The following is a 19,720-nucleotide window of genomic DNA, read 5'->3' as shown; positions in this document are numbered from 1 at the left end:
CAGTGAGCCTACACAATCAATGTCTTCTATTCACAGTCCACAGCTCAGGTCTACATAAATGTACAGAAACATCAACTTATTTATTCAACTCTTTCATGACTACAAAGAAATAGAGAAAGTGTGGGAATGCCAGCTGAGCCATACTTAAAATGCAAAGAAACATCTGAGTCAAGTGAGAATAGTGAATACCCGATGAGACTATGTTAAAATAGCCTAATTTAATTAATAGATAATTATATTTTGAAAAGTTTTCACTGTAGTTAATAAGTTTTTGTTTTTTTCAAAAACATAAACTTTAACTGTCAAATTTCTAGAAAATTTGTTAGAGTCATTTTTACAAAGTTAAAGTGTCCAAGTTCCACCCAGTGTTCAACTTTTTGAACCCATGAAAAATGAGCAAGCTTAAGGAAGGAAATGTACACAATTAAAACTCTAAAATTCTCAATGAATTAATTGAATAGGCCTACAAGTAAACACAATGCTGTAAAGAAGGGAAAAAATCAACAACATATTCACTAGACATTTATTAACTAATTTACTCTATACTAAGTAGTTGTGTAATAAACCAAAAACTATCTTTGTGAACTTGGAGCAGTAAGAAAAAGACAAGAAAATTATTGACTAAGAGCAGTCAAGGAGGTGTAGTGGCAGAGTGATAATGCCTTTGACCAGAACTGAGGGGTATCAAGTTTAGTGAAGAATTGATACCTGACATTAGTTAGAGCAAGTAAAGGTAGTTGGTCATTGTGTTGGTTACATGACATCCTTGTTAAACATTGGCTCTAGAAACAGATGAGCTTTACATCATCTGCCACCATAATTTACAAGACGAACAGACAGACCACACAAAACTTATAGCGGCTATTCCCCTTTCAGAGGCAGCTAAACAAAAAGTACTAACTGTAAGCCATAAAGAGTTACTAATGTATACTTAATGTTGTATACAGTTAATGTTTTTAACTGGTTAATGTCAGACCTGCACTATGATGTCCTTGGCAGAATGAGTTAACAAGATTCTATCACACCAGGAAGGGACTCTAGTCTTCATGTAAGAAACACCATCTTTCACATTCTCACAAAAAGGATAGCTGGAAAAAAACAACAACAAGATTACAAAGAGAGTTTGTGTTATCACACAAACTCAGAGGCGGCCCCTGTCGGTTTGCCTATTTGCAAGGAATATTTAAAACATAATGTTTCAAAGATTCATTTTCCGTTGTAAAAAATGCTTTTTTTTTTGTTTTACATGTTTTGGATGTTTCTTCAAGTAAAAGATTAACTTCCTGGACAACGGGGGATGGCAGCGAGCATGGTATGAACCAGGGACTGTCAAGATAATCAGTCCAGCACACTAATCGCACGACCAGGCATTGCTGCTAACTTATAGAAAACTGGTTACAAAATAATAGCCTATTATTGATAAAGAGATATATTACACATTACGGCATGACATCTACCGGATATGTACAATATATCAGACGAGCGATTTTAGATAATCTTTCAGCATTGATTTGTAATTGAAAAAAAAAAAGAGAAGAAAAGAACAGATGTATCATGCTTGTACTTTGATGTCTCATCACAGTTAACAACAGCGCTATTGGCATTTTCATTTAAATGGAACTAGAATGAGGATGTAGATCTACCTGATTTAGCACTCTTAAGATCTATATCTACTAGATCTAGATCTAAAATATAAATTTGGAATAATTTAGATTAGATTTATGAAAAAAAAAAGGCTAGATTATCTATCAATAGACTGAATGCAACATTGAATTGAAAAGTAGTAGATTAGTTTTAGTATATTATAACATTGCAATATTGATCTAGACGTTTGGAAATCAAAATCTACACTTTAAGTCTAGAAATTGAAATTCTATATTTTGATCTAGTCTATATCATTCTAAACTAGACCTAAAAAATTCTAGATCTAGAATCCACAATGATTTTAATTAAAATATAAATAGAGATCTAGTTTTAAAAATCTAGATATACTGTTAAAAAATCTAGATCTAGTTTTAAAAATCTAGATAAGATCTAAATCTAGCTATTATGTCTTTTTTAAATACGAGTCAGATAACGAGGCTTAATAAACATTACTATACCAAGTTGAAGAATTCATTCCATATGACGTCAAAGGAAAAAAATCCACACAACCTATTTAGACTAAAAAATGTCTTCATCAATACAAGCAAGTTGTCAAGTGTTCATAGACATTGGAGCACCAAGTGAGTTCTTTTAGCATTTCATTTAAAGAATTAATTCCATATGACGTCACACTGTCTACTTAGACTAAAAAATGACTTCATCAATTCAAGCAAGTTGTCAAGTGTTCATAGACATTGGAGCACCAAGTGAGTTCTTTTAGCATTTCATTTAAAGAATTAATTCCATATGACGTCACACTGTCTACTTAGACTAAAAAATGACTTCATCAATACAAGCAAGTTGTCAAGTGTTCATAGACATTGGAGCACCAAGTGAGTTCTTTTAGCATTTCATTTAAAGAATTAATTCCATATGACGTCACACTGTCTACTTAGACTAAAAAATGTCTTCATCAATACAAGCAAGTTGTTGAGTGTTCATAGACATTAGTGCACCGAGTGAGTCAAAGGAAAAAAATTCCCTTACGTCACAATGGGCTAGTACCAAAAAATGTCTTTATTTACACAAGAGATTTAACGAGGGTTCATAGACATTGGTGCACTGAGTTCTAATAGAATTCATTAAAAGAGGATTAAAGACGCAAACATGACGGACTGACAGACCAACAAACAAAACGCACAAAATAAACTTCTTTTATTCTGATGGGGGCACTTAACAAAAAATAAATAAAATCTGATATTTAAAAAATTTTGAGGGAACTGATTAGTCGCTGCTTGTCACGCTACTGAAAGTCGTTGCATAAAAAGTCCATTTTAAAAAATGTGCATGATATTTACATACAAAGTGCTTTCTTAGCCTTTATAAACAAACAAAAATGTTTTCTTTTAATTTTAGCAGCTAGCTGACCAGAAAAAAAACACCTTTAAATAATATTTATATTTGTTGTGAACATTTCTTGCACATTTTATAAATATATTTGACTTAGTGATACTGAACATAAAAAAAAAACATTGTCTTACAGTTTGCTTTTAGAAAACCAAAAGTAGCTGTTGCACCTAAACTTTTCAAGCCGCATTGCATGGGGAAATAATATTTTTCATTTCTCTTCTAGTTTTCGAGATCTGAATGTGATAGACGTTTTTTTTGCACAAATCTAATAGCGGCTTTTCCCCTTATGGGGGGGCCGCTAAAAAGGACTATTCTTAAATTCTCTGATAAAGGTGCCAGTTAAGTTGTTACAGTTGTACTGAAGGATGTCAATGTCTTGAGTAGGTCTTGTAAATTTGCAAACAACAAGAAATAAGAAAACAAATGAACAAGAAAAACATTGACCTGCTTCAAATGAATGCATTAAGTGCTTACAAATTTTTCATTGACAAGATACTTGCTTGTATCACTGACTGATGTTAAAAGTCTAACTAAAAATACATTGGACAAGTTTTTGTTGCTTCAAAAAAATTATTTTTCTTGAAAAAAACAAACAACAACACTACACTATTATTCTTAATATTATTAGTTCATAATACTGTTAAAAAAACAACACACTATACATAATTTAAAAGTTTCAGGTCCAATAAAATGTTGAAATCTGAACAGAAGTCTCCCAAGTAAAATCATTAGGTAGTTGTATCAGTCAAACTACACACCTGGCCACAGAAAAGGGTGAACTTCATCAGCACTAAACTTGGAAAGAGACTTCTTACCTTGGTGGGAAAGAGATTTCAAACTCCATGAGCTGCTCCCTGTAAGCCTGGAACTCAGTATCATACTGATGAAGCTAACAGAAGTAACAAAATTACTGTAATAACTTCATAACAATCCGTGTCTTAAATCTAAAATATTGAGTACTACGATAGCTAAACTCACCCATTTGTTCATATTTGAAAACAAATCAGAATGCTTCTCATAGTAATCAAAACTTTTACTTCCAATAGTCAGAAGAACCTAAACACAAGTAAAACATATATTTTTTTTAATGCAATAGATAAAAACTGCTTATGTTATAAATCACGAGCAGTATGCGCCAGCTACGACCGCTGATTTGTTCCCAGGCATTAAATTGTTTGATTATATTTTTTTAATTTTAATTAACAGACTTCATTTTAACCATCAACCTAAAATACTTTTTGAGCCCGTGAATTAGTGTAACTGTAACAATGAAATTTCTTGGCATGCTCTCTCTTTCTCTCTCTGAAACGGCCATTTTGTTTTGTTTTTACCTGTGCATCGTCACTTCTCTCACATAGACTTTTGACTTGATTTGGAAAGACCCACTTCATAATGTGCTCCAACATATACACGCTCTCATATTTTAAGTCCATTAACTTAAGTAGCACTTTTACTTATCTATCCCCCACCCCCCGCCAACAACAAAAAGTTAGTCCTTTGTAGACATTCCCATTTCTGCATTAATATTGGTATTTTGTTCTCTAAATAAAAAGCAATATCAATTTGGTTTTATTTATTGTAATCATTAATTTGATACCATTTGAATGTAGTGAAATGACAATAGATATAGCTATATCTTTTCAATGCTATTAGAATTAGATGTTGTTTGTTTATTTTTTTAACAGTGTTACAAAGTACCATTACTTGCTCTCTCTCTCTCGAAAAAAGATAAAGACTCTAGATCTTTACATCTATCTTATTAATGCTATTAGGATTGTTTTTTTTATTTAGTTCGCGCCTAAAAGGAAGTGGAAATGATGTAAGGCATATTAAAAATAAGTAGACTTAGGGAAAAATAAAAAAAATTGCTTTAAAAATACGGAATTCTTGATATTTTTTAATCCTTTCTAAAAACACTGCCGCCTTTTTGGGAAATACCAAAAATAAATGAAATAAAATACAAAGGTTTGATAGAGCTTGCAGTTTTTCGCGAATTGCGGCTGTCAGGTTGCAGATCTGTCAAGAAGCATTCTTAGAGAGCAACTAGGAGGTCAAAGGAACCTGTGTATGAAATTTGAAGTGGATACGTGATAGATTAGTGGTATTTTCGCTTATCTAAAGTAGATTTCCAGATTATCACTAAAGGAATTTTGGAGATGATAGCTAGATATCAAAGTAATTGTTTCACCACAAAACCTATAATGTAATACCTAAAGCACATGCTCACTCATAAAACAACCAAGTGTCACTATGTAATGTCTCAATAAATAAATAACCCATACAAGTAGTTTATCTCTGCCAATATTCTCACTCCTAAACCAATGAGATGAATGAGTTTCAACTGAATACTCATAATACAAACCAGCTGACCTTTCCATTGCCTTCCTCTGTGTATTCTATTTTATTCACTTGATCTTTTTTACCTCTAAATTGTTTGGCTACTAATTTACTGGTCAGTTCCTGTGGAAATGTAATGAAAGAAATTATATTTTTTTAACACCAGAAAGTTTTTACATAAATGATTTTTTTAAAAAAAAAAGGAAATTTAGTTCTAAATTTTCAAATTTGCCATAAAAAAAAACTTTTTTAATATCCATAAATTATTCTAAGTAAAATACTATTTGTTTCTTAGACTTCATCATACCATTTACTGCAGTTCCACTAAATAAACAACAACTAATATTGATTGAAACAAGTACTTTACTGAAAGATCTAATGGGAAAATGTATCCAAAGAAACTACTTTAAGAAAACTCAGCTAAACAAGCATCCATAATTCAATCAATGTTAGCTCTTTCATTAAAGTAAGTTTTCTATGCTTCCTGCACTTAGTTATTTTATTCTTCATAAACATGTCTCTGAAATGAATTCCAGCAAGATTCTGACTGAAATTTAACTTTTCTTACCCCATCACAAAGTTGTTAGTCAATTTTTATCCAAAGGCTGAATTTTTAACTTTATTACGTTAACAGTCATCAACCATTACTCAAAAACATATTAAGATTTTATTTTTATTATGCTGAGGACAAAACTATAAATATATTTTGCTGGTAATGAATGAAACTATTTCACCATGAACAATACATTTAATTTCAAGGCAATGTCCAGCAAACATACTTGAATTAATAGATTAGAATCCAGTCTAAAGTTAAAGTCTCCAAAGATAAAAAGTGGAACTTTGCTGTATTTATCATTTTCAAATCTGCAAACACAAACATAAAATAGTAAAAATTATTTGTAAATAATTTATAATATTAAATTATAAACAAAAAAGATTTCCACCTATATCAACATAAGTTTTTAATCCACCAACAAAATAGAGCCCATATTAAGAGAACTAAATGCTTTTCTATTAAGATATTGAAAATTTAAAAACAAAATTAAGATTGAAAAATTAAACACACAGACTTCAATTTTGTCAGATTACTGAAAACTTAAGCAGTGCATTTTTTTTTATCTTTAAAAAAAGAAAATTACACACACAAAATTTGGTTATGTAATAGAAAACTAGAGAATATAGAACTAAACAAGACTAATTTGGGGACAATAAAGTTTTGAGAAGCTACTTTTCAATAGATGTTCTTGCTAAATTTACCAACTCATGTGGTACCATAAAACATCTCACCTTTGTAATGTATGTAGTAATGCCCTTTGTCTGTTCTCTGCATAAACAGATGGACTCTGTAGAGATATATAAAGGGAAATGTTGTACTAACTTTTTGTATCTACTCAATGTAATGAACCACTAGATATGTGGTATAACAAGTTAACATACACTTCAAACGTTTAAAAACCTATACAAGTGAAGTGAATCAACTTACTGACTGCATGGCCACTATGTTACTAGCATCATGAAACAGGTGAATGTTCACCAAATCAAATATACTGAAGAAAAGGCAGTGAAAAAAGTTAATAATATTTAATATACTTTTTAAAAGAAGTTTTTTTTTAATTAACAAAAATTCAAATGAGAACAGAGAAAAGAAAATCCCCAATTGTTTGTTGATTCCATTGTTTGTTTGTTAAGATTAAATTGAATGAAACGATTGAGCCTACCAGTTATTGACACTCCATCTTGTCCTTAGAAAACCTTTCCTTGACCATTTAAACTGCGGGTTGAAACATTACTCTTATAAATGTAAATAAACTATTATCTAAATTTTCCTTTATTAAAAAAAGTATAATGCAATGGGCTGTAGAATTAAAGGTCTTGAATTCTACTAGTTGTGAAGGTTGAAAAGTATACATTTGAGAACTCCTTAAGATTATAAATCTCTAATGTCTTACTTATTCCTTAACAACTGTATACTATAAGATGTCATTATTTTTTTCCCTGCACTATGGACTATTAGATGTCAAAAGAAAGAATTTTTATTTTTTTATAAATAAGGTAAGGGTTTAGTGCTTCTAATTATAACAAAGATTAATTACTGATAGATAATTATTAACATATGCTAATTTACATATTATCTAAATGATAATTTGAGAACATTATTTTATTTAAAAAGTTTAGTGCAGATGTTACAAAGATTTTAACTTTCTCAAAATTATTTTGAACTTATTAAGTAAATAAAATCAATCCATGTGAAGATACATCAAAACATAACACTGTAAACGTTAGAGTTACCTCAGGGAAAAAATGCTGTGGGAATTTCGCTTTTTCTTTGATAGGAACATTTTCAATGTTGCCAGATAAAACCTGTTGAAAGCAGAATTTTCAAAAAGAGACTAGCACATACAAAATAAAAAAAAAATTAACATAATAGTTATGACAATTGAAACTAAACATTTAGCTATGGAAGCCATAATTTCTTTTAAAAACAAAAACCTCTAAAAGTAGTTACTAGACAGAACATCTACTCATAATGTACTACATACCTCTCTACCTTCCACCTCTATAAACTTGCAATCTATCAGTAAACAAAAAAAAAATGAAGTTGTAAAGTTAATGAACAAAATTGAAAGACACTTTTGAACAAATAGAAAAATAAATTTTAAAATGTCCACTTCTTAAATATAGAAATATAGGTGTTGAGTGTATATACACATATACTCAGTGCTGACTTGAACAAGTGGAGGACATAGATGTTTATGGAGGCCCCAACTAGTCTTCGATAGAAATGAACCTATTCAAATTTGTGAAGAAACAAAAAGAGCATTTCTAAATTTAATCTTATGTACATTATTTTCTTATATATAATATGCTTATTTTGTTAAACATGTTCTATTTTTGCAATATGGAGGCCTACTTTAAGGGGGAGGCCATGTGCACTGAAAAATTCAGCCCAGAATATATATATTTTCCATGGTAAAAAAAAAATTATAGGTGGCCCCTGAGTGACATTTGTACTCCCACATTACATTATACACAAACTCCCACCAAGGTTTTATTCATAACAGCGACCAATATTTAACCTATCATAATGTTTCACTTTGTAATCTATGAAACAAACATGCTCAACTGGTTTACTTTTATAGAGCCATTATACCACACAGAATTTAACTCATGTGTGATACATTCTATACAACAGTATAAGCTTATACCTCACATATACAACAATATCTGAAATATATTTAAATGTTAAGCCTTGATACCTAAAACATACCACACATTGGACATTTATACCTGAAACATATCATACATTGCACATTTACATGTACTATCCATATTTTTATGTTTATCAGACTGTAGCAATAAGAGAATGTTCTATACATTTACACCCTACTCATACAGAAGACACAAAACACACATACTACATCTACCCAGTAAACTAGCCTACATATAAGAAGTCTGCCTAACTAACTGAATATATCTACACCTGACAAATCACATGAAGCAAATTGACTAGACATAAACACAGACCACTTTTCTGACATACAAGGTACTCAGTAACACACCCAAAAACAACAGTTTCTACATAAAACCAGTAATGTAAGTTATGTAAGTTTATCTCCCCTAGATTATAGCACAAGTTTAATAATTCCACTCAGTTAATTTCCAATAACTCTGCAAGGGAGATGATTCTGTCAAGACTATGAGTTAGGTAAACAGTATGTGCTCTACTTTTTGGCACTAGGCTGACAATTAGGTCGTGTCAGTGATGAAACTGTTCTGCTAGCTAACTTCAATGTGAATGTTGTCTGTGTCAGACGTCATCACTGCATTCATTTCCGTAGAAGCAGGTGCATCCAGTATCCACGCATCACATAGTTTCAAAAGAAAGCAAACTTGTTAGAACCAGACAGTCTAGTTTTGAAGTGGACGCTGAACTTTTTTATTTGTTAATTCACTTCCGCTGTTCCGCTGAAGAGAAAATGTTTGGAATCACTTTACCTGTAGAAAAGTGAACACGCGGACTATGGCTGCCAAGTTACACAGACATTTCTGTCATCCCCGCCCATTCTATGTTAGACTATTGGAGTAACTCTCCAAATATTCTCATTAGATCTATATAGATCTCGACAAAATGATTGGTCTGTATCTACTGGGCTATTGAGAGTTGGTTTGTAGGGGGACATTTCTCTAGAAACCTCGAAACCAAATCAACAGGAAGTTATTTCGCGCCATTGGAGCGCAGTGTGACTGTAATTAGTATGCCAGTGTTGAGACGTATAGGCACCACTCATTTCTTTGGGTTAAATGGTGCTAAGCAGTGTGTTTTTATGCATGTAATGACGTAGGCAGAAACAGCGTGAGCTCGGTCGCCATTGTTGTTTTATTGGTTTTGACTTGTATATATGTTATATTCTCAAATCTCAACTACACTCGTTGTATCTATTTCTTTTTGTGTTCCAATTAGATATTTGAATATCGAATTTCAAAGGACGTGTGGCAAACGGAAGGGTAAACAAAGAATTTCTGAAAGTGTGGGCAGACCAATGCATTCCTGTACACGTAATCAAGTTATTGCCCTTAGTCTAAGTGACGTCAGTTGGTTGTACAAAATGGCCTGTCATATAGAACCATAACAAAATGTTTCAAGCACATGTGACCTTCAACTTCTCCCAGACTTAAATGTACAAGTCCTGCTGAGTTAAACATTTAAGAGTTCACTTTATGCAATAAAACAAAAATGTTGCTTTAGGTTGCTTACATTATACAGCTGCTGGGCCGAACAAATGATTACAAACATAACTAATTAAGACTCTACAAAACCAAATCTGAGAAGTAGAGCATTCAAATATAGTGGCAATATTGCCTGACAAGAACTATTTTTCTGCATGCTATGGAGATGGTGGATGCGATCTGTTTATATTTTTAGCTAACCTGCTGGAAGCATTATTAAATGTAACAAAGTTGTAATGAACTTTTCCAAGTGCAGCGAGCAAGTCAGACATGAACCACTTAAACATTACAAGCTTTCTTTCTGTAACTCATAGAATAACCGTGTGATTGTCAAAAGAGTTGAGCCGAAGGTTCTTCGAACTCTAGGCGTGTAAGCCTGCTTGAACAAACCGTTCTGTCTGGAAGAGGTCCAAGTCAATGCCTATGTAAGACATTGCTATTTCTGATGTATCTGGCACTCCGTGCGCATGGAGGCCGAGCACACCGGGAACCCCCGCCATTTTCCCATGTTTCACTAAGTTATCCGTGCAGGACTCGCCATTAGTGTAACGGTCCCTTGAGGAACAGCGCATGGATTATCGACAGGTACGTGGAAGCCCTCTTTCAACTCCGCACTGTGCAATGGGAAAGCTCTTGCATTCACTTAGACACTCCCCCAGGAGTTTTGTTTTGCTATTCATTAAGCCTAATCAATTCCTCTAGTGATCGTTTCCAACCGAGTGCCCCGTTGAGGCAGAATAGCGTACCCGGGCATAGAATAACCTGACTAAACTATAGGACAGACCTGCATATGGAACGGGCATCCTGGCAAAAGAGAAAGAGGAATGGAACATAAAACGGTTCTACAGTTGAAACAGAAACGTACCAACGGCACTATACGATATTTGCACGCTTCCTACACAAGAATACGAAGAGTCTGTCAACCTTCAGAAAGTTAAGCATTAATAGTAGTACATATGGTATAGTCTTTACCATGTTAGTGACAGGTTTAAACTGTTTAAATACAATTACAAAACAATAATTTTGTAATTTACATTTTTTAAAAATATATAGACAGACGTTATAATACAAACCATTGTTTGCCACTTACCTACAAAATCCCATATCAAAACGTTTGGGACATCTTGATGAATGAAATACAAACTTCCCAATGCCTGAAGAAATACAAGAAATAAAGAAATGTACTACAGGGCGGATGAATACATGTTACTTTACGTAGGTAGTTCATTTTTTAAAAATTGGGGGGGGGGGGGCTTTCTGGCTGTTTTTGTGTTTCCAAAATTCTAAGACAAGACTTCATTCAGATTTGCTCACTTTGAACTCTAAATGTTGTGATATTAACTCATGTGTGCGTTGGTTGATTACAAATCAATTGAGCGTGTAGAAACCCTAAGTAAATGTAAACTCTACAGATGACGACTATACGAAATAAGCCTTCAGTACATGCTACAGATAACTAACGTTTAGTAAGAACTTGTCATTTTGAGTGTCATTGTTTTGACGGACTGTACAGTGTCAGCCATGGTGCGACAAGCTCACTGACCTATAGTATCTCCCCGACACTAGGACATTCACCACCTGACGACCTATCAGGACTTAACCCTAGCCCTAACCCACTGGGACATTCCCCACCAGACGACCTATCAGGACTTAACCCAAGCGACTAGACGAGCAGAGCGAACCGTCTCACAATTTCAATGTCAGGATAAATAGATCCAACAACTTTTGGATCCGTCCTACGTAGATCTCAAGTAAAACGCTAGATGTGTGCTGATCGGTATTATTGTATTATGTGACTTCTACAAACAGACACTCTGTGGTCCTGTGGGTAAGTTCAACTTAAACATTTTATTGTGCAACAAACTTTTGGCTGAATGACATTTAAATAATTAAAAAATTCGACTCCAATGTTACGATTGCCAAATAAATTAACTTTGCTAAGTACAGTGTTGAAACAGTCACTAAAAAAAAGTCAAAATTATTACCAAAGTACAAGAGTCCCTCCCCCGAGTAAAGCCTTCGTGCCGCGTCCTCCCTGGCTGTAACTAACGTACGACCGTCTCTATTTCTCTAATTGTTTTTTTTTGTTTTTGAAAGCTTACATCTCTCTGTCTGGTAAAAAGTTTGTACACGTTATTTCTCTGACACCAGATTTCGGATAAATCTGACATTTTTCGTAATTATTTCCTTTACCTTGCAAAACAAGAATGAACAATAAATAATTACATAAAAATTAGTTAATTAACTATTGGTAATTAATTACTTTATTCGGTATCTCGAAAGGGAAAGAAATTTTACTTGACTGATAAGGTGGTATAAGTTAAATCAGTCCCCTTTATTGTTTGTAGAAAGAAAAAGCAAATAACTATAAAACCTATTGTAATAAGCAGCACCCTGGCAAAGTGGTTACCGATTGACTTGAGGAGGCCCCCGAGTTCGAATTCAGGCCGCTCACTTTTTTTTTTTTTTTTTTTTTACATAGTGAGCAATGGGAGAAAGAGAGAGAAAAAGAGAGAGAGAGAGCGATAGCGAATAACGCTTCAAAACTTAAAAAAAAAATAAACAAGTCAGACATTAGGACACACGTCTCTTGAATGTTATCAATATAACCTTATCTTATCTTATATAATACAGACGTTATTTCAAAAAAGAAGATGGTTACGTCCTACGCGTCATGCGTTTAGTCATACAACAACTCTGTATTCAATCCTGAGCAGACTATTGGATACAGAACAAACTCTTGTTAGAGCTGCTAGTGGTTATACTCAGCTTGTGAGTTTATTACAACTTTCAAGAGTTGGCCTGTCTCTTGTTGTTTGAGAACCTGTGGACTGACTGCACGCTATTTCAATTTAGTTCTTGTAGTCACATGCTTTTAGGGGAATTGTTTGCAGTTAGGGGTAGAAAGGGGTGGAAGTGTTTCCTCAGACACTAGTAAATGAAGTTCCTTGTTCGAATCCTTTACCTGGATGTTCTCGTAATTTTAAAGTCTGTGTTTTGTATGTTGTTAGATCTATTTATCTTGACATTGAGAACAGTCTTGATAGATCATTGACTAATGAAACATTTCCAGGCAAGAATGTAACAAACAAAATAAGTTGCTGTCTCTAAAAAAAAAAAAAAAGGGAAAGGGAAACAAGAAGACCACGAGACACTACGAGATACCTTCTAAGAGTCTTATAAAAAGTTCTTTAGTCCTTTCTTTTTCCCTGAACTGGCTCGCGACCCTAAAATTGGAAAACCTTAAACAATCGATCCCACCTTTTTTTAAAAAAAAACTCTTAAAACTTTTTAAAAAGCTTGACTTTTGAGAGTTCAGGATTAAAGAATTTGAGACTGTGTCAGCATATGAGAAAATAAAAGCAATTAAAGTGCACGACAAATTCTAAGCGAGTGTACGTATCTACTCTTGCCTCCATCATTGCACGTATGGATCAATTCAAGTAAGTAGCTCATCGTAAAAGTCAACCAGTAATTCCTGAGTGCACACATTGGCGCCACGCCCAGTGGTACCTCTCGAAGCTCATCGATTGACATGACCATTAGAAAGGTCAACTTCGGCAGTTCTGGTCCGGACACAATGGATGTGTTGTCTTTACAACTGGACATTTGTTTTTTAAGACGCAACACAACAACACAATGTTTTTGTTGACAGTATGTACTACATTGAAATATTGAAAACTACAAAGATATCTGTCTTTCCAACATAGACAGTGACTCAATTGACTCTAGAATATCTATAGAAAACAAAGGGTGTTAATATTTCTGTCATCACATGCCCCAGACTCTCTAGCTGGTCATCGGGGATAAACTGCACTGTGCGTCACTGCTCTGTGTGTGTGTGTGTGTATATATATATATATGGCTATATTTACAAGTGTGTGTGTTTGTATTGGTGAATCATTTAGATCTAGATTTAGTTTTAATAACCAAGGGTGTATTTTGGAAAGACGTGACCGCTTAGGATGACCGAAAATAAAATACTTTTGTCCCGATCTCTTCATAAACATAAAAGGTAGACGGTTTATACAAAATTAACCCATTTATGCCGAGTGTTCCATTATTGGAATAGCAACCCCATGGAAGTTATTTATATCCTACTGATCAAGGCCACCGGGAGGCAGTGATTTTTTCACGCTCGTCGGCTTTCAGGGCATACACCATCTCATTGATTGCTGTGCTGCGGCTTTCTCATAAGTCATGTATATTTGTATTTTTGAAGACCCATCTGAAGGCAAATGAATAGAACTTTCCTGAACTTTGTCATGGACTAACAATTTTTTAAAATATTAATTCTATAACAAACCGAGAAGTTATCAATGGTGTATTAGTTATAGACTTTTTATTTAGCAAGTTTCTTTCTAGTACACCAGTCGAAAGCCCAAAAAGTAGGACTAATAATACCTTTGTAAACCTGTATAATCTCTACGATGCTGTGGGAACGAAGAACAGATGCACACATTGTACTCGTTAGTGCTGCCTTGAGACGTGAACGCTTTGAAATTGTTTCTATTCAAATCTGATTCCCATGGACAAGTTTTCCAATTTGTTACCTCTCATCTATCAGGAAATCACGAAAGCGTTGGGTGTGGATTTCAATTTGACCCATCAATCCATACTAAACACAGTCTAGGATTAGACTTTTTTTTTAGAAGGAAAAATCATTTGTGAAAATGGTAATTATGACAATGTTAATTACAGAAGCGACTGCAACAACTACAGGTGAATCTTTCTCCTAAGGATTGTAGTCTTTGCTCGAGTGATACTCCCCAGGCTACAAAAACTTGCTGATCGAGTCTATCCAGAATCACAATGCGGCTTTCGCTCAGGGAGATCCACAATTGACATGATTTTCTCCATCAGTCAACTTCAGGAAAAGTGCAGAGAGCAAAGAATGCCTTTGTACATTGCAGTCATCGACCTGACAAAGGCCTTTGATCTAGTCAGCAGAGAAGGCTTCTTTAAAATCGTACAGTTAATAGGCTGTCCACCCAAGCTGCTAAACATTATTGTCTCTTTCCACCAAAATATGATGGGTACAGTGCAGTTCAACGGCGCCTGCTCCGAAAGTTTCAGTATAAACAGCGGAGTCAAACAAGGATGTGTCCTGGCCCCAACTCTCTTTGGAATACTCTTCTCAAAGCTAATCCACCACGCGTTTGAAAAATCCACCGAAGGCATATATCTTTATTCCAGATTCGACGGCAAACTTCTAAATGTTGTTAGACTGAGGGCCAAAACTAAAACCAGAACAACCCTCATAAGAGATATGCTCTTCGCAGACGACGCAGCGGTGGTGGCACACTCACAAGAGGAACTTCAGTTACTAATGTCCTGCGTCTCTCAGGCCTGTAAGGAGTATGGCTCAACTATTAGCACGAAGAAAACAAATGTTATGGGACCACCTGCCACAGCACCACCCTCCATCCTCATAGACAATAACAAGCTGGATGCCGTAAATGAATTCCGCTATCTTGGATCCACAATTCAAGATGACCTGTCTCTAGAAGAGGAGATTTTAAAAAAACGCATAGGGAAGGCTGCCTCTACCTTCGCTAGATTCAGGTCAAGAGTTTGGGAAAACCAGAAGCTCACTACAGTGACCAAAATGGAAGTCTACAAGGCATGCGTTATGAGTACACTACAGAACTCATTCCATTTGAGATGTCTCCGTAGGATCCTGAAAGTCACATGGAAAGAAAAAGTGTACAATACTGAATCCTTGCACGAGCAGGTATTCCCAGCATCTTTACAGCCCTCAGCCAACGCCACTTGCGCTGGCTTGGACATGTTCGCCGGATGGAGGACAAACGCATCCCGAAAGTCATTCTCTATGAACAACTCTCGAATGGCTCAAGAAAAACTGGTCGTCCCTACCTCCGTTACATAGATGTAATAAAACGGGACCTCAAATACTCAACATCAATACTGACCATTGGGAAGACATAGCTCTAGACCGCATCAGATGGAGAGAGACAGTGACCAAGAAAGCTATGGATAGCGAAAGAACATGGGCCTCAGCCCTGGAAAAAAACGGACAATGCGAAAAATGGCCAGCTCCTCTACCACCGAAGCAAAAGCCACATTAACCTGCGATATTTGTAGACGGGAGTGTCTCTCCAAAATAGGGCTCCACAGCCACAAGAGGAAGTGTGCGAGATGAACCATAGTCGTTCTACGACTGAAGGAGGCCAATGAATTACCAAATCCATGACAAAGTTTTCTTTATAATTGATTAATATGCATACAGTCTTTGGTATAATTTGAACACTTGATGAATGTATTCTAGCTCTCTTTCAATTTTGCTGAAGCGATCGTAGTTGTATTTCCTCCAATCCTTACAGCATGCTCAGTGCGCTATGGACCAACCACCATTGTGGACCGATTGGGGGAGATGGTATATGAAAGAAGCTTTGCTGCCTTTTCAAAAGCATTTTTACAAAACCTCCTGGATGGAAGTCCAACTTGTTTGCCACTGAGCTATGCAAGTAGTTATAAAAATCTAAGGTTATTCTATGGTTAATTTCAAAATTTTAGAGAAAGACCTAATTCTCTACACATGGCTTCTCTCCACTTAAGTTTCACTATAAAAGAAAATTTAATTACGACTAATTGATTAACTAATTGTTGTTGTTTTTTTTATCCATGTGTTGTCATCAAGCATGAGCTTGTAAGCAAAATTTGATGACGATTGGTTTAGTAGAAGTGGTCGAGGAATCGACTGCAAACAAGCAATAGAAAAAAGAAAGCTTATCTAAGGAAAGGAACCGCTAAGTACTGCAATTTATCTGAAAATTATGGGGTTTATCTCCCTTTCTGCTACATAAAACAAAATTAATTAATTAGTACTAAATGATTAACTAATTGGTTCATTTTTGGATTGATTCGAGTATTGTTATCGACTATGAATAAATATGTAAAATTTCAAATTTGATCCGAGAATGGGAAGTGGGAGAAAAAACGTTTCAAAACGTAATAATGGAACTAAATCCATATATATTCTCATTAAGAAGCTTTTATTCCCCTTATTTAACAATCAAACAAAATCACCAACAATTAATTAATTGTTCAAATTTTTGTTATTGATTCATGTCTTGTCAGGTTTAATGAATAATTGTGCTAAGTCTTAACTTGATCCAAAAATGGGAAATGGGAGAAAAAGCATGTTTAAACTTTTTTACCAGACAGACAGACAGAGTGAGTTGATATAAGCTTTGTAAAAATCCAAACTTATTGTAAGCGTTGTAAGAAAAATATCGCTTATTTATTTACATTGCATGATGAGCAGAAACATGCGCGACGAAATATGTCAAATCCTTGAACCTGTTGCTTCATTAGTAAAGTTTCAAGTGTAGATAAATGTGATACTTCATCAATAGGAGCCTACCAACGATATTTATTCCGTCATAAATGTGTATATTTCCAGTATTTCAGTGTATATGTCTAATTTGTTAATAATTTCCCATCATACATCTTTATAGTCGGCGTTCATTATCCAATGTTGTGTTTTTTTCTCGTTTTTGGATCAAATCTGCTGATTTACAAATAATTTCTGTCAAGATTCTTTTATCTGATGATGTCCACAACTGTACCCAACACTACAGTTCTTGTGCACTGCTCTAGGTCTAGGAGAAGAATGACTCTCAGTGTCGCTGACCAACACACACGTCTGCTTATTTAAGATAACACGAGACTGAGACGAGATGCAGACTAGACTGAGACAAGAGCGACAAAGAAACAGATTTCGTTTCGTTTTATTAGAGCTTTCTTTTTCATTTGTTCGTCTTCTAACAAAAGTAAGAAGTAAATGGTATGGACATTAATGTAACTCAATTAATAAAGTTATCATCTTAATATACAGTGTTAATTACAAGAATCGTGTAATTAGTATTTGTTTAGTTCAAGGCTATTCAGGTTTATAAACACGAGACAGCAAGTCCCGAAGTTTTCATTCAATATTTCGACAAGTAATCAAGATTTCACCTGTAACACCTCGAGGAAATATTTCTTCGTCAATGCACTTGATCTACGCCATGTGTCTCACTTCCAACCCAATGAAACTTCAGGCGCAATCTATGTTGCCTGCCCCAGATCTACAGCATTTGTGTTACCTTGTATTCGTCTTATAGCTTTAACATTTAGTGGCCTAAACATTTCAGTGGCCTCAATGTTCAATTGCTTCAAAATTTAGAGGTCTTAATGTTCACTTGCTTCAACATTTCAGAGGCCTCAACATTTCAGTGGTCATTTTCTACACAACTAGTGACGCAGTGACGAGTACAAGTTGTATTTTGACTTGAGTGTTATGTTATTGAGCATGGGGAGGAGACTATGCTCGGACACGTTGATATTGAGATTACTTATGCGGATCCGTTATGCTTAACTGTGTTTAATCTGAAGTAGTTGAACATTTTCACTTCCTCTACCACCAGACTGTCATCGTCTCTTGTAAGTATTCCTTGTCAAGCAATGATGCGACACGAACACACATGGTTCGAAGGATGTTGATCAACCAAGAATATCTCAATGACGTCACTTGTCAAAGCGCGCGCGATCGTGTCTCCAGAAAAGAAAACGTATTTTTTTGTTACTTCCCCCGAAGTCACTTGTGTGAACCAGCTCTCGGTGTCCTCTCACTGGGGAAACTCATTTAAATAAAGCATGACACGTGACAATCACTCATCGATACAATCTTATCGTCTGCCGAGGTGTATCTATTCTCAAAGCTCTTTAGGCGATGCAAGGATTTGTGTGTGTGTTGAGGAGATGGTTAAACGTTTCTCCCTGCAACTCCATCAGCAATGTTCCCGAGAGTATCTCAAATGTAGGAAAGTAACTTAGGCAAGAGGAAAAAACAACATTTTAACGAATAGAAAAAGAGATACGACTATATACGCGAATTAGTTTTGTATCATTCTTAAAATTTTTAGACGTAAACTCTTTAACACTTTGGATTGAAGTGGGTGTTAACTTCCCTTTCCCTTCTCTAGACGTTGGTCTATAACTGTCTGTTTCGTTTGTTCCAACAGTTTGCAGTTCATTGTCTTCATCGGTATATTCTGTATGTTTTTCCATCGTTTGTCTTTATGATGTAAGATCTGGGTGATGAATGTTTTTTTTTATGACAACTGCTTTCTGCCATGTTTGACCTAGACGAACTCTCCGACAGAATAAACTTTAGGTAGTCTTGCTTTTGCATCGTATTTCACTTTGCTTTTCATCTGTCGTTCGTTGAACAATGTCTCTGCATTTTCAGCTACCGATGGTTTCAATAGTTGATGGGATCAGTTGGAATGATTCCCTGAGTCTTCTACTCGTCAGCAGTTGTGATGGTGAATACGGCAGTCCGCTTATCGGAGTATTTCTATACTCGAGCATAACGAGATATGGAATTATGGATCTTTCCCACTTTTGTATGCTTTGAATACTTTTGCTTTCGCACAAAACATAAACAACCAACAATGACGTAATATCATATAATATTAGCACAGAATCTTCTTCATGCAGTGGAAAATTAAGAATTTTTAGCCTATCTGAAATTCTGGCCAAAGCTCCTGCGCCGAATTAATATAGTTCAGAAAAAAACTACAAAAGTCTGGACTGCATATACGGGAAGCTGCTGAAGAAATTAGTACCCTTTCGTGCTTTCTGCAAAATAATG

General features: G+C 34.9%; 2 protein-coding genes across 4 annotated transcripts in view; one reads left to right on the top strand and one right to left on the bottom strand.

The window, feature by feature from the left end:
- Positions 1-19,720, bottom strand: part of LOC106053439 (inositol polyphosphate-5-phosphatase A-like) — a 47,950-nt gene that overhangs the window by 11,403 nt on the left and 16,827 nt on the right. For all 3 annotated transcript variants that reach the window (XM_056037439.1, XM_056037430.1, XM_056037422.1), the window contains exons 5-15: positions 11,150-11,213; positions 7,872-7,903; positions 7,621-7,692; positions 7,050-7,102; positions 6,815-6,878; positions 6,619-6,674; positions 6,111-6,195; positions 5,365-5,454; positions 3,973-4,050; positions 3,810-3,883; positions 977-1,088 (exon numbers count right to left, since the gene is read on the bottom strand). In XM_056037439.1, the coding sequence (XP_055893414.1) occupies positions 977-1,088; positions 3,810-3,883; positions 3,973-4,050; positions 5,365-5,454; positions 6,111-6,195; positions 6,619-6,674; positions 6,815-6,878; positions 7,050-7,102; positions 7,621-7,692; positions 7,872-7,903; positions 11,150-11,213 (780 nt within the window). The remainder of the gene's footprint in view (positions 1-976; positions 1,089-3,809; positions 3,884-3,972; positions 4,051-5,364; positions 5,455-6,110; positions 6,196-6,618; positions 6,675-6,814; positions 6,879-7,049; positions 7,103-7,620; positions 7,693-7,871; positions 7,904-11,149; positions 11,214-19,720) is intronic.
- Positions 11,444-19,720, top strand: part of LOC106068522 (organic cation transporter protein-like) — a 41,012-nt gene continuing 32,735 nt past the window's right edge. The window contains exon 1 of the mRNA XM_056037449.1: positions 11,444-11,887. The gene's annotated coding sequence lies outside the window, so the exon portion shown is untranslated. The remainder of the gene's footprint in view (positions 11,888-19,720) is intronic.

The sequence above is a fragment of the Biomphalaria glabrata genome, chromosome 1 (assembly GCF_947242115.1).
Source record: "Biomphalaria glabrata chromosome 1, xgBioGlab47.1, whole genome shotgun sequence".
Lineage (NCBI taxonomy): Eukaryota > Metazoa > Mollusca > Gastropoda > Planorbidae > Biomphalaria > Biomphalaria glabrata.
The sequence above is the reverse complement of the archived record's forward strand: the minus strand, read 5'-3'. Positions and strand labels throughout refer to the sequence as shown.